Raw genomic sequence first — 15,307 nt, 5'->3', positions numbered from 1 at the left:
TGGAGTTGGTTTGAGGTAAAAACACTTGCACTATCTCAGACTCAGAGCATCAGTGTTGTCACCTATGCAAGGCAAATAAGTGGTCAAAATGGAGTTAATTTAATGGCAAGGTCATGATTAGAGGCACCTAAGAGCCTATAAGATTTTATTATCTCTTTTTGGTACTGCTTAGGTCAATCCTTCTTCAATGAGAGGGAGGGACCTTATAGCATGGAAACCTGTTTGAAGATGTGGAATAGCCCAAATGCTAAAAAAATATATAGAAAGACGCATCATCTTCACCAACTTCGGTTTGCTTCTCACAGAATGACCACTTACAGCAGAATACCAACCCATGATTTGGCTCGTAGGTTTGGTATAGAGGGACAGCTGGAGGACGGACAGAGGATAGGCTGGAAACTCTTGTACGTTCTCTATTTCATTAGTTAATAGAGCTCATTTATATTCGTGCATTTTAATCTGAAGGAGTGGTGGAATAAGAAACAATCGGATTCTGAAGGAGTTATGAGGTGGGATCAATTCAAGGTAATGATGCGGGAAAGTATCAAACTATGAAACTGCATATATACGGAAATTTGGCCAGCCCCTCCATTTCCAACCACAGATAATCAAGCAGAAGCTTCAACATAGCACATTAGAGTTGTAGGTTCTACTATTGAGTCCTTTTTTTTGTTCTTCTCGTTTTGGAAATTGGGAAGGATGTTGTGTTCTGGTTGGTTGCTAAGAAAAAACCAGACAACCATTGTTGAAATTATCCTTGAAATAGTTATACAAGACATTCAGATGATTTCCTATGTTAATTAATTTCAAGTGACTGTTATTATTTGCAATAGTACCACTGAACATCTGTTGATGGTTTCTGGTAATTATGTTAATGTCATCCCTCACCAAAATCTGGAGTTCCTTGCAGATAACATGCACTCAGCTCGCATTTCAGCTTGCCCCACCTTGCATCAACTCTCTTACAGGGAAATATTGGTTTGTTAAGGCTGTTGAAACACAAAACAATTACAAATTAGCACAAACAAAACCAACTTGCATGTTGAGCAACACCCATTCTGGTATATGAGAAACTTGGTTTCATTCATCAAATCAGAAACCTGGATTGATTAACTTCCGAAGATGAGGAACCATTCCAAAGATAAAGGCAACAGTCTACACAAGAAATCATCTAGTACTTTAGTTCCCACAACAGGATGGTTTTCCATTATAAGATAAAAGGAACTTTAGCTCAGCATCAAACATCCATTCAATTATTGTTTAAACATCAAATTCATGACACAAATGGCACCATTCTGATTAAATTGATATATGAGACTATTAGCTTATTTTCAAAATGCCAACTTAGCCATTATTTGCCTAACATCCAGAGAAGAAATCAATGGGCCACAACAGGAGAATATCTGGGCGAACCCAGAGCAAAATGCATCCAAAGCTACTGAATCTGGTCAACATATGTCAGAGAAGGAAAGTAACTTGAAACTTCAAAGAAGAGTGGGCCACAAGCTCTAACTGGATACCGCTCCAGTGGTTGAAGGTGCTAACAGTTCCTTAAGGTTGATCTTTCTTGAAAACTTCCTCAAAAGCTGTTTCATCTTTCCAGAGATCCACCTGCCATTAAAATCTAAGAATTCTTAACTCTCTGTGGCTGCACCAGGTCCTTTGAATAGATAAAAAAGGAATAAAAGAAGGTGTCTATTGTATTACAAAACCTCTTCCAAATATAGTAGAATAAATGGTCTTCAAATTTCAATTACATTATCATCATCCCTTATGCATTAACTTCATACATGCATTTACAAAACCATAATATACATGGCATGAAATTATGTTTCATAAATAGAAATGATTTTATGATGTAATGTAATAGTACTATCATATAGGTTTCCACATAATTTGCTCCATTCACAAAATTTTACCTTATAGAGGCCCTGCAATGTTTCTCTGTACATAGGCAGTAGAAACAGGGGAAGGACATTCAGGTTTCAAATTTTTCTCCTAAACTTTTAGTAAATCCACCATAAATTTTTAGAAATTTTTAGTAAATTTCTGCATGTATTTATGCTTGATAAGTTAATTGATCAATTCGGTTTCAGAGGATTTTTATTGATCAATAAATGAGTGGTGGGATTTTTTTATTAAGTATTACATTGTAACCTAGATAAAGTGAACGGCAGAGTGCAATCTGCATGCTAGACCCCAAAAATATTAGGGACAATGCTATATTTTTAGTTGAGATAAGTAGTATTTCCATTTATTTCCATACCTAGAAAAAACCAACTAAGGTATACTTAAATCAACAGATCACAGAAAACCTGATCATTCAAGCTGAAAGAAACATTCCGCATTAATGAGTAACTTGAGTTGCTCATCAAGTCAGAAAGCAGGAAATTGGTCCCACCTAAGGGCTCTTAAGGTAGTACCTAAGCTACAGTCACAAAAAACCAAAGGTGAACCACTTGAGCATACAAGAGAACCACATAATGGCATGGTAGAAGGGTCACAAAGGAAGGCCCGAGGCTTGGGAAAGGTAGACCTCAACTTTAGCTAAGGTAGTACCTGAGGTCCCTTAAGTTAGTACCTAGGGTCCCTTAAGATAGTACCTAAAGACGATTAAGGTAGTACCTAAGGGCTCTTAAGGTAGTACCTAAGGTACAATCCCAAAAAAACCATTGGTGGACCACCTGAGCACACAAGAGAACCACATAATGGCATGGTCTAAGGGTCACAAAGGAAGGCCCGAGGCTTGGGAGAGGTAGAGTTCAAGCTTAACTAAGGTAGTACCTAAGGTTCCTTAAGGTAGTACATAAAGGCCATTAAGGTAGTACCTAAGGGCTCTTAAGATGGTACCTAAGCTACAATCCTAAAAAACCATTGGTGGACCACTTGAGCACTCAAGAGAAACCACATAATGGCATGGTCTAAGGGTCACAAAGGAAGGCCTAAGGCTTGGGAGAGATTGAGTTCAGGTTTAGCTAAGGTAGTACCTAGGGTCCCTTAAGGTAGTACCTAAGGGCCATTAAGGTAGTACCTAAGGGCTCTGAAGGTAGTACCTAAGCTACAATCCCAAAAAACCATTGGTGGACCACTTGAGCACACAAAAGAACCACATAATGACATGGTCTAAGAGTCACAAAGGAAGACCCGAGGCTTGTGAGAGGTAGAGTTCAAGTTTAGCTAAGGTAGTACCTAGGGTCCCTTAAGGTAGTACCTAAGGGCCATTAAGGTCTTAAGGTAGTACCTAAGCTACAATCCCAAAAAACCATTGGTGGACCACTTGAGCACTTAAGGGAACCATATAATGGCATGGTCTAAGGGTCACAAAGGAAGGCCTGAGGCTTGGGAGAGGTAGAGTTCAAGTTTAGCTAAGGTAGTACCTAGGGTCCCTTAAGGTAGTACCTAGGGTCCCTTAAGGTAGTACCTAAGGGCCATTAAGGTAGTACCTAAGGGCTCTTAAGGTAGTAACTAAGCTACAATCCCAAAAAACCATTGGTGGACCACTTGAGCACACAAGAGAACCACATAATGGCATGGTCTAAGGGTCACAAAGGAAGACCCTAGGCTTGGGAGAGGTAGAGTTCAAGTTTAGCCAAGGTAGTACCTAGGGTCCCTTATGGTAGTACCTAAAGGCCATTAAGGTAGTACCTAAGGGCTCTTAAGGTAGTACCTAAGCTACAGTCCCAAAAAATCATTGGTGGACCACTTGAGTACTCAAGAGAACTACATAATGGCATGGTTTAAGGGTCACAAAGGAAGGCTTGAGGCTTGGGAGAGGTTGAGTTCAGGTTTATCTAAGGTAGTACCTAGGGTCCTTTAAGGTAGTACCTAGGGTCCCTTAAGGTAGTACCTAGGGTCCCTTAAGGTAGTACCTAGGGTCCCTTAAGGTAGTACCTAGGGTCCCTTAAGGTAGTACCTAAAGGCCATTAAGGTAGTACCTAAGGGCTCTTAAGGTAGTACTTAAGGTACAATCCCAAAAAAACCATTGGTGGACCACTTGAGTACACAAGAGAACCACATAATGGCATAGTCTAAGGGTCACAAAGGAAGGCCCGATGCTTGGGAGAGGTAGAGTTCAAGTTTAGCTAAGGTAGTACCTAGGGAAAAGGTCATACCGCGGATCAACACATATATAGAAAAAATCAACTTCCTTATGGCCTTGTTTGGTTAATCGGAATGCAACATTGAGAATGAATATTCCTTTACACTTCCTCTTGGAGAATGAGAATAGTTTTTTCAAATTTCATTCCTATGTTTTGGACAGGTTAGGAATCAAAAAATTGGAAAAACCCCTCATTTCCATTTAAGTGTTTGCCAATAGTAGAAATGAAATTAAAAATTTAATAAATTTTCGCCAATACTACTTTTCAAGATTTACTCAAGTTTCTAGGTAATCATCTAGAAAATTTTATTTTTCTTATCAATGAAAAGATCCAAACGATACCGAACAAAGTATTAAAAAAATATTTTTCTCTTATTTACCATCATTTTTAAGCAACCAAACAAAAAAAAATTCAATTTTTCATTGACCAAAATAATGCAAAACATGAAATAAAACAAATCATTTTTCTGACTATTCTCCATTTTCTTGGCAACTAAACAAAAAACACAAAAAATAAAAATCTTCACTTTCTCATCATCTAAATAGGTGTAAAACATGAAATTGAAGAAAGAATTCAATTATCAGTTCTTTTTCCTTTATTTTCTCAACAATTAAATAGAGACTACTCACTTTCTCGTCATTTTCTCTTTGTTTCCTCCTTTTCTCAGTAACCAAACAAAACATCCCACTTACTCATCAACCAAAATATATAAAATATGAAATTTAATATAAATGGATATTTTTATTTGTGATCTAAACTGCTTCTTGATAGCTTGTTGTATATTTTTTTATTTCTTCCCTTGGAGGAGAAATGATAATAGGGACAGAGAAATGAAAATCATAAGTTTGACATGAAATACGAATGAAGGCCACATGTTGAATGAGCCACCAATGAGTGAAATTCTCATTTCACCATTCTACATTTCTTGCTAAACAAGATTGGCCCTTTATGTATAACTAGAAGGGTTGAATTGAAAATTTTGGAGTTCAAGGAAACATTCACAGCCAGTGGAGTTAGGCCCTAAATTGGATAATTTTAGATAAGTTTAATAAGAGCTTCTATACCTGTTGGGATAATTTTATTAAATATTATGGCTTGAAAATTATGGTTTTTGCTTTAGCTGAAGCTGAAGCCAGAAACAAAAGGTTATTGCAAACATGGACTTAAATACAAAAAGAACCAAACCCAGAACCTCCACCTTTTTACGAAACAACCATTTTTTTCATGTTCATTTCCTTTTCTTGTTTTGTTTTTCAAAACATTAAAAACCCATTTTAATAAATCCCAACAACTACAATGGGAGACCTCGATTTTCTGTGTCAATAATTTACTTTTCTTGTAGCCAATTCTCACCAACCAAATAGAGCAACAAGTGTAACACAATCAACACAACCCACACTTCTCACTTGTTTTTCCACAGACGAGTAGTTCCTCAATGCCGACACCGTAGGCCTAATCCTCCCCAATGACTGCCCCAAAACTTGATACAAACAGTCATCAATTCACCATAACCACACTCCCTAACCAATCATTCACAACAAATCCACTCCACAAACCAAACCATCAATATTCTCAGCTCTACCAAAACACCTACTCACATTCCGACTCATAATCCCCAACATCTTTGCTTCCTCCAATCGAACCCACGCTAACCAAACGTAAAACACACAAAACTCAGAAAAATCATTTCACCGCACAGAGATCTAACCAAACACTCAAAATTCCACAAATCGATGATTCGCGGCCATGAAAATAGAAAGAAAATGAGGGTGCGAAGGGCCAATATTGATCTATTGATCTGAAATTGATATAGATCGTAGAGTGAGAGACTCGGAAAAGGACGCACCTGAGCTTTGCCGGAGAGTTTGGTCCGCTAGGTATAGGGCGAACGAGCAGTGATGGTCCAAATGACACCGTTTTGGAGGGTGGCTTGATCCCTTTTTCTTTGTCCTTTGCGTCGTCCGTTTAGTAGTTTATTAGAGGGGAAAGTTGTGTTTGCAGTAGAGTAGCCTCCCGTCGACGGAGATAGATCGGCAACAGTGTTGCCGACGTGAGGACTGGACAAAGATGATGAAAGAGAGAAAGTACAGAGAAAACGTGAGGAAAGATACGATGTTCCTCCACCGTTAAGGAAAAAAATTACGTGGTGTTGTTGACATGGAGACCCATGGCTGCTGACATGGAAAACTAAAGGGCAATTTTGGAATAGCTTACCAAAACAGTATATAGTGCACAAGAAGAATAATAGTTTTGCCATTAACGGTCGAAGCCCATATTTCAATTTCTTTGGGTTTGATTTCCATATTACCTTCAAATGGGCCACTGCAAATACAACTTTCCCTATAAAGAAGTGATGTTTCAGAACATGTAAATTTCATAATTACACTGTAAACAAATATGATAAAGAACGAAAGAATAGAATTACATAAATGACACAAGCAAACAAAGCTAGCATGGGTCTTGTTATCAGGGAGTTTCCTTCTAGGATGTGGTGGTGGCAGTGCATTCGGGAGGAAGGCCTTGTGGGAATCTCTTTCTGTCTGTGCAGCAATTGTAGATCATGTAATTCTTCTGCACCCATTTCATTCTCTCTTGGCTTGTGGAATCTAGCTCTTGTGAGTACCATCCGCCATTGGTGGAGGTAGAAGATGGCGAGGTTGAACTGCAAGAAGATGATGCAGAGGACCACACACAAGCATTAGCATTGAAGTTCCTGTTGGAGGCAGTGAATGGTGCTTAGCTCCAGTCTGTCTTGATGAGCCAACCTAGTCATCAGCATTCCGGAGACATGGGCTGGTTCTTTGGGTATGCAACACTAATGGATTCAGAGTTCTTGAACTCTGTAATAGGGATGCCATCTACTGAGAAGCTGAAACAGAGGCACAAGAGTAAGTCAGTAGGGAACAGGAAAAACATATCGATCTTTCCAAAGAGATATTCATTCATGGACTGGAGGCTAGATCCAGAGGCCTTGTCAAGGGAAGAGTGAGAAGCTCCTCGTTGTTGAGTATCTTAGTACGCCCACCCCCTCAATTAATGTCAAGTTACCTGCTGAAGCAGCCATTAAGAAGCTGACCAGTAGAGAGATCAGCAGGCCTGAAGCTAAAGAAGAATATGGAGATGCCACTGAAAACTATGTTGTATGGTTGGTAAGAGATGTTCAAAGTAAAGAAGTTTGGTTACGTTGAATTGATGAAATCAATCTCTCTAAGCTCTCAGTTATAGCGTTGCTGATACTACTAGGAAATTAAGTTCATATTTAGAGGGCAGAAACTGAGCTGTATACAGCAGGGCCATCTACAAGTGGGCCTCCATCATCAGTATTTTTGATACATCTAAAGCTGCTTTCCTTTTAGTATTTTCATCTTATGTCATACACACTCAATGCAGTTTTGGAATAGAAAAATCTGAAGTTGATTGCAAGGCTCTTTTTCTGTCTGCCGTGGTCGCCTTCTCTTAGAAGAGGAGCTCCTGGAGAGATCACTCTTGTCAGTATCAGCTACTTTTTCTCAGTCAAAAGAATCATAAATGCCCAAACAGGGAGACAAGGACAAATAACACCTCACCCTGCAAGCATCACCAAGCCAACAAATACACTCATGCTGCAGGCTGAGGCAAAAAAGAAAATGTTTGTTTTAGAAGCTTGTACCCCTGAAATTATGAGTCTCTTTTGACCCTTTTTTTCCTCTCCATTTGGGTTTATGTGAGCAGAAATCCTGATAATCTTCTTTCAGTGATTTACTAGATTGTTTTTTTTTGTGGATTCAACTTGCTTCTGGTTTGTACTGAACATGGAAGGAAATTCTTCTTTCTCTCCACACACACCACACACACACACACACACACACACACACACACACACACACACACACGCCCGCGCGCACACATATATATATATATATATATATACTTTTTGTTTCTCTGTTCTTTGTCTAGTAATTTAAAGGGATCCATGATTGAGGTTGAGATAATGTTACATGCCATTCATAGAGAAAGCAAAATTCCATTTTATGAATACAATACACTGTAAACAATGTGGTCTCTGTTATTCACTTGGTAACTAAAATGATAAAGAATGAAAGAATAGAATTTTGAGATTACAGAAGCAAACAATGAAGTGAATGGCCTCAAGGTCGTGTTTCCTTCTAGGATGTGGTGGCGGCAGTGCATTCAGGAGGAAGGCCTTGTGGGAATCGCTCTGTGTCTGTGCAGTAATTGTAGATCATGTAATTCTTCTGCACCCATTTCATTCTCTCTTGGCTTGTGGAATCTATCTCTTGTGAGTACCAGTCAGTACTTGTGGAGGTAGAAGTGGGGGTATTTGAACTGCAAGAAGATGCTCCAGAAGACCAGATGCAGGCATCTGCATTGAAGTTCCTATAGGAAGCATTGAAGGGAGCTTGGGTCCAGTCTGTCTTCACAAGCCCACCTCTTGTTGCCCAGTCATCAGCATTCCAGAGACTAGAGTATATCCTCATGGGCTGATTCTTTGGGTATGGAACACCAATTGACTCAGAGTTCTTGAACTCCCTGATGGGGGTGCCATCCACCGAGAAGCTGAAACAGAGATAACCCAGATGAGTAAATCAATACAAAAACCTGAAAAACATAAACCAGATTGCAGTTTTGGAGTTCAAGTATACTAGCTAGTACTTACATAATCCGCTGGGGATTCCGAAGGATGGAATAGGTATGGAAATCAGCAGTCGGGTAAAACCAAAGGTAGAACTACTGCTCTCTGTTTCCCTTGCCTTGGCCGAACACATTAGTGTGAAGAATGTATGGATCGCCACTGAGATTGCCCAGGAATTCAAAGTCGATTTCATCATGGGTTGGCCCTTGTGAAGATAACTGAAAATACACACATACAAGAATGAGAACTGCATGCTAATCAGGAGAAAATTTTAAAAAATGGAGGATGATGGGCAAGAGCTAATATGAATGGGGGACTTACATAGTAGGCAGTGACAGTTCCAGCAGAGTTTCCAGGAACAAGTTTGAGCTGCATATCGATCTTCCCAAACAGATACTCATTCTTGGACTGGAAACCAGATCCTGAGGTCTTGTCAAGGGAAAGAGTGAGAAGCTCTCCACTGTTGAGTATCTTAGCACGCCCGTCTCCCCAAGTGATATCAAAGTCTTGGTTGAAGTTACCTGCTGAGGCAGCCATTAGGAAGCTCACCACTACAGAGATGTGCATGGCTGTCGGAACAGCTGGAGAAGAAGAATAGATGGGTGCCATTGAGGGATATACTGTATGGTTGGTAAAAGGTGTCTGAAGAGAAGATGTTTGATGTTAGTGACTTGAAATTGATCTCTCCCAGCTCCAATTTATACTCGGTGGGAGAGATCTAGAGAGATTGAGAGGGTCCTGCCTGGAAGGTTCAAATTGGGAGACCAAGGAATGAGTTGTATACAGATGGCAGTGGCAACCATATCTACGAATGAGCTTCCACCTCCCCCCTAATACTTTTTAAATCATCAGAAACGCACGGTTTTGCAATATAAAAGTACTCAGGAAGTATCATGGTTGTTAACTTCTGCCGCGTCTACCTGCCCGCCCCCCCGCCGCCCCCCCACCCCAACCTGCTTTTGTCCCTTTCCAATATATCAAGCAGTTTAGCAAAAATTTGCAATGAATAGCTGATGGTGGTGGTGGTTACTTGATTCAAATCATTTTCTTTTTACCAGAACCAAACCTCAAAAGAGGGCTCTAGTGTAAAAATGTGCTGGACCAGAGCTTCCTACATACATCACTTCACAGTAATCCAATTTTTCCAAGTCTAAAGATCCTGAATGCCAAAACAGGGAGAGAAAGATAAGTAGCACCTACCCAAGTCATCATCATGGCCAGTTGTGAACTTGTAATTGCAAGTTGAGCACCAATAGTAAGATCCAGTGACCTCCTCGTCTCCATGCCACCCAACAACAACATATAGTAGAGCTTACCTAATGTGAACATAGGAGAAACTTTTAAAAAGCATACTACAAAAATCAGAGGTGGCTAAGTATATATTCATGTATAATATCTTTTGTAATAGCAATTGTTAGAATTTGGTGATCCAAAATCTATTTGATCATACCCGAAAAGCTTGCGATGCAACATATATGATGAAATTATAATTATGAGATTTTTTAGGGGGTTTGTGATGAAAAAAATATGTGTTAATTACTCACATATATCTATTACATGTGTGTGATGATGTATAGTTTTAGGGTTATGATGATTATATTTCTGTTGTAACCAATCGCATCTCTCCTTTCTTTGTACCAATTTTTAGATATAGTGAATTTCCTTCTTTTCTATTAGTGATTTTTTTCATTAAGGGTTTTTTTTTATTTATGTAAATCTGTGTTCTTATTTTGTTTTTGTTTTTTTTTTTATTGTCTATTCATGTTATTGTATAACAGTAACTAATAGTCAATCTGTTTTTCATCCGAGAGAGAATCAGACTCAAAAGCCATTAAGCCTATGAGGGAAATGGTTATGTTTATAAATTCAATGGCCAATGACTATAGGGTTCATGGATTTCGGGGAGAATATTTCCTTTAGGTCTGAGACATTGGTGATTTTCCATTTGTCTGATTGCTTTCATCATATTTGGAGCTTCTTGTGTGATTCAGTACATAGTTTTGGTGACTTTAATTGTACTTTCTTGCTGTCTGTAATTAAAATGGAAAGAAATCAAGGTTATTACTCTTTCAATTTTTTTTAAGGCCCCATCTGTATCTCTTGATTCTCTCAGAAGTTGAAGTACAAGGAAAACAAACAGAAAAAAAATGCTAAAAATTACTTTGGCAATGGTTCATCTCCTCAGTTCTCTTCAACATTTTTCTTTTGTTTCTCTAGTGGTTTCTGACATCCAAATTGAGGCTCCAAGAATAGTTCATTTCATTCATAAAGAATCTTTTCTTATTTGAATTGTGTCATATATTACAATGTAAACAATACAATGTTTCTGCTCTTGTAATACCAACTAAAATGATAAAAGAATGAAAGAATAGAACTGAAGGAAACTTCAGAAGCAAACTATCTGATTGAATGGGCATAGATTCCATTCCTTCTAAGACATCGTGGCGGCAGTGCATTCAGGAGGAAGGCCTTGTGGGACTCGCTTTGTGTCTGTGCAGTAATTGTAGATCATGTAATTCTTCTGTACCCATTTCATTCTCTCTTGGCTTGTGGAATCTAGCTCTTGTGAGTACCACTGACCACTGGTGGAGGTAGAGGAGGGAGTAGTAGAACTGCAAGAAGATGCTCCAGAAGACCAGATGCAAGCATCTGCGTTGAAGTTCCTATAGGAAGCAGTGAAGGGGGCTTGGGTCCAGTCTGTCTTGACGAGCCCACCTCTTGTTGCCCAGTCATCTGCATTCCAGAGACTTGAGTATATCCTCATGGGCTGGTTCTTTGGGTATGGAACACCTATGGACTCAGAGTTCTTGAACTCTCTGATGGGGGTGCCATCCACAGAGAAGCTGAAACAGAGAATACCCCAGATGATTGAGTCGATAAAGAAACCAAAAAAAACATAAACCAGATTGCAGTTTTGGGGATTCATTACTATACTACTTACATAATCCGCTGGGGGTTCCAAAGGATGGAATAGGAGTGGAAATTAGCAGTTGGGTCAAACCAGAGGTAGAACTGCTGTTCTCTGTTGCCCTTGCCTTGGCTGAACACATTAGTGTGAAGAATGTATGGATCACCACTGAGATTCCCCAAGAATTCAAAGTCTATCTCATCATGGGTAGGTCCTTGCGAAGATAGCTGCAATTACACAAAGCAGGATATTGATTTGTGAGTCAGAAAAAAATGAAACCAAGAAAGCATTTGATGCAAAAACACTTGGTAAAGAGGAGGCTTACATAGTAGGCAGTGACAGTGCCAGCTGAGTTTCCAGGAACAAGCTTCAGCTGCATATCAATCTTCCCAAACATATACTCATTCTTGGACTGGAAGCCAGACCCAGAGGTTTTGTCAAGGGAGAGAGTGAGAAGCTGTCCATTGTCGAGGATCTTAGCTCTGCCATCACCCCAAGTGATATCAAAATCTGTGCAAGTTACCAACAGAAGCAATCACCAAGGACCCAAACAGAACAGAGACCAAGAGCAACTTTGGTGAGAGATTTGAAGTAGAAGGAGAAGCCATTGAATGAGAATGTTAGAGATGACAAATGGAAAGAAGTTTTGAGTGCAGAAGTGAAGAGAATGGAATGGGTATTGGGGGTTTTATGGTAGAAGACTAGAAGTTGTGGGAGAAAGTGGAAGGAGAGAAGGAAGGTTCAGTCAGCAGCTGGACACGTTGGGTTCCAAAATGTAAAGACGAATTGTCATTGAATGGCACAGGCACAATCTCCTTTCATTTCGACACGGTTTATGAATGCACTTAAAAAGGGAAGAAGAGCGAACCTACTTTCTCTTGTACCAAACACCAATTATCATCTACACCTAAACCCACCACCGCCACTTGGATAAAAAAAAAAGAAAAGAGAGAAACAAATTTCTGAGGACATTTTCCTCTTTTGTATCTATGTGACATATTTCTCATATTTCAAATTTTATCAAGTACTTTTAATTTCACACAATGTCATTTGGTACTCTATTTTTTTAATATTGTTTTGTTTTATAGTCTTTGAAAAGATGACTTGAGTAAGAGTCTATCTCGTCATATGATTTAAAAACAGTTTTTTCATTTTTAAAAATAGAAAGATATTTTTAAAGACTTTCAATAATGTTTGATGTTTTTTTTATCTAAAAATGGTTTTTAAAAATAAAGTAAAATAAAGAATAGTTTTTATAGAATAAATAGAAGTTTTCACTAGTTTTTTAAAATAAAAGAAAAACATATTTTTTTTTTAAATTATAAAAAATAAATAAAATTAAACATGACATTATTTCATTTATCTCTCTAGGATTTAATTATGAAACCTAAAAACTTAAAATATGGTCTTTCTTGAAATTATATGCACTTTTCTTAATTCTTAAAATTTTTCATTAAGTAAATACAACATTTGATACATAAAATTTATTAATTTTAAAAAATAATTTGAAACTCAAAAACCAATTTAATTAATACAAAAAAGTTAAAAAACTAAATAACATTAGTAGTTCATAAACCAAAATTTATTTTAAATGTCTAGGTTACTTTCTTCTATATATATATATATTATTTTTAGAGGCCTATAACTCTTGGTGAAAATTGTTACTTCAAGCTATAATTTTTTTATTTGTTTAAATATTAAAACAAAGTATGTTTTAAGATTGAGTTTGGTAGTGATTTTAGTAAATATTTTTAACCTTTTAATACTTGAAAGATAAAAATTTTCAAGTTTTAAAAAGATTAGAAACGCTTTTTAAAGTTTCTATCAAACACATTATAAAACAATTTGGGACTAGTTAATTTTCAACTTATGATTAATTTTAAGATAATTTTATAAAAATATATATTTTTTTCATTTGTCGGGCTCGTTTTATATCCATGGAACTTCCTCAAGACTCAAACTTAGATAAAACAAAATTCACTTTGGAAATCTTTTGTTAATTTTGAGTTAAAATAAATCAAATTACACCAATCTAATGCAATTTTACTAAAAAATGAATTTACCAAAAATGATTAAATTTGTCAGTAAGAAAAATTAAATATAATTAATATAAACTTTATCTTACATGAGGGAAACAAACAAACAAATGCTAAAAATTACTTGGGGGTCAAGGAGTAGTGCAGGTCATTCAAAAAGATTTTTTTATTCATCTCATATATTCCAATGTAAACAATATGAGCTTTCTGCTCTTGTAATACTAATATCAACTGAAATGATAAAGAATGAAAGAATGGAACTGGGGAAAACTACAGAAGCAAACTATCTAACTGAATGGCCTTTAAGGTTGAGTCTCCTTTAGGATGTGGTGGTGGCAGTGCATTCAGGGGGAAGGCCCTGTGGGAATCTCTTTGTGTCTGTGCAGTAATTGTAGATCATGTAATTCTTCTGCACCCATTTCATTCTCTCTTGGCTTGTGGAATCTAGCTCCTGTGAGTACCATCCCCCATTGGTGGAGGTAGAAGATGGAGAGGTGGAACTGCAAGAAGATGATCGAGAGGACCACACACAAGCATTGGCATTGAAGTTCCTGTAGGAGGCAGTGAAGGGTGCTTGGGTCCAGTCTGTCTTCACAAGACCACCTCTTGTTGCCCAGTCATCAGCATTCCAGAGACTCGAGTATATCCTCATGGGCTGGTTCTTTGGGAATGGAACACCAATGGACTCTGAGTTCTTGAACTCTCTGATGGGGGTGCCATCCACAGAGAAGCTGAAACAGAGATACCCCAGATGAGTAAATCAATACAAAAACCCGAAAAACGTAAACAAGATTGCAGTTTTGAAGATTAATTACTATAGTGCTTACATAATCCGCTGGGGATTCCAGAGGATGGAATAGGTGTGGAAATCAGCAGTGGGGTCAAACCAGAGGTAGAACTGCTGTTCTCTGTTTCCCTTCCCTTGGCTGAACACATTAGTGTGAAGAATGTATGGATCACCACTGAGATTCCCCAAGAATTCAAAATCTATCTCATCATGGGTAGGCCCTTGTGAAGATAGCTGCAATTACACAAAGCAGGGTATTGGTTTGTGAGTCAGAAGAAGATGAAACCAAGAAAGCATTTGATGCAAAAACACTTGGTAAAGAGGAGGCTTACATAGTAGGCAGTGACAGTGCCAGCAGAGTTTCCAGGCACAAGCTTCAGCTGCATATCAATCTTCCCAAACAGATACTCATTCTTGGACTGGAAGCCAGAGCCAGAGGCTTTGTCAAGGGAGAGAGTAAGAAGCTGTCCATTGTTGAGGATCTTGGCTCTGCCATCACCCCAAGTGAGATCAAAATCTTGGTACAAGTTACCAACAGAAGCAACCACAAAGGAACCAAGCAGAAGAGAGAGCAAGAGCAACTTTGGTGAAAGATTTGAAGTAGAAGTAGAAGCCATTGAATGTGAATATAGAGATGAGAAATGGGGAGAAGTTTGGAGTGTGGAAGTGAGGAGAATGGTGTGGCTACGTGGGGTTTTATAGTATAGATGGTGAAGGGGGAAAGCGGAAGCCTGGAAGGAGAGAAGGAAGGATGAGTCAGCAGCTGTACACAGTTGAGCTAGCTCAACATGTAAAGGCAATAGCTGTCATCTAATGGCACAAGCGCAACCCACTTTCATTTTG

At 38.3% G+C, this 15,307-nt stretch overlaps 1 protein-coding gene, 1 long non-coding RNA gene and 2 pseudogenes across 2 annotated transcripts; all 4 read right to left on the bottom strand.

The window, feature by feature from the left end:
• Nucleotides 1-1,218: 1,218 nt before the first annotated feature.
• On the bottom strand, nucleotides 1,219-6,346 carry LOC104880784 (uncharacterized). The gene is made up of 2 exons (XR_786930.3): nucleotides 5,947-6,346; nucleotides 1,219-1,611 (listed from the first exon to the last, which is right to left on the bottom strand). It is a non-coding gene; the product is annotated as an uncharacterized LOC104880784 (long non-coding RNA).
• A 1,779-nt stretch (nucleotides 6,347-8,125) lies between these two features.
• Nucleotides 8,126-9,516, bottom strand: LOC100242697 (probable xyloglucan endotransglucosylase/hydrolase protein 23; annotated as a pseudogene).
• Nucleotides 9,517-10,990: 1,474 nt separating this feature from the next.
• On the bottom strand, nucleotides 10,991-12,391 carry LOC100247836 (xyloglucan endotransglucosylase/hydrolase protein 22-like; annotated as a pseudogene).
• Nucleotides 12,392-13,825: 1,434 nt separating this feature from the next.
• LOC100252949 (xyloglucan endotransglucosylase protein 1) lies at nucleotides 13,826-15,135 on the bottom strand. The gene is made up of 3 exons (XM_002270380.5): nucleotides 14,797-15,135; nucleotides 14,505-14,698; nucleotides 13,826-14,408 (listed from the first exon to the last, which is right to left on the bottom strand). The coding sequence occupies exons 1-3, from the start codon at nucleotides 15,079-15,081 to the stop codon at nucleotides 13,997-13,999; spliced, it is 891 nt and encodes a 296-aa protein (XP_002270416.1). The 5' UTR covers nucleotides 15,082-15,135; the 3' UTR covers nucleotides 13,826-13,996.
• Nucleotides 15,136-15,307: the final 172 nt, after the last annotated feature.

This window comes from Vitis vinifera, chromosome 11 (genome assembly GCF_030704535.1).
Source record: "Vitis vinifera cultivar Pinot Noir 40024 chromosome 11, ASM3070453v1".
In the NCBI taxonomy this organism is placed as follows: domain Eukaryota; kingdom Viridiplantae; phylum Streptophyta; class Magnoliopsida; order Vitales; family Vitaceae; genus Vitis; species Vitis vinifera.
This window is presented reverse-complemented; position numbering and strand designations above follow the sequence as displayed.

Bases quoted from the DNA above. Each gene is read 5' to 3' on its own strand.
- LOC100252949 (XM_002270380.5), bottom strand. From the start codon at position 15,081: ATGGCTTCTACTTCTACTTCAAATCTTTCACCAAAGTTGCTCTTGCTC. The intron at 14,699-14,796 runs GTAAGCCTCCTC...GTGTAATTGCAG, and splicing joins GCACTGTCACTGCCTACTAT to CTATCTTCACAAGGGCCTAC. The intron at 14,409-14,504 runs GTAAGCACTATA...TCTCTGTTTCAG, and splicing joins TGGAATCCCCAGCGGATTAT to CTTCTCTGTGGATGGCACCC.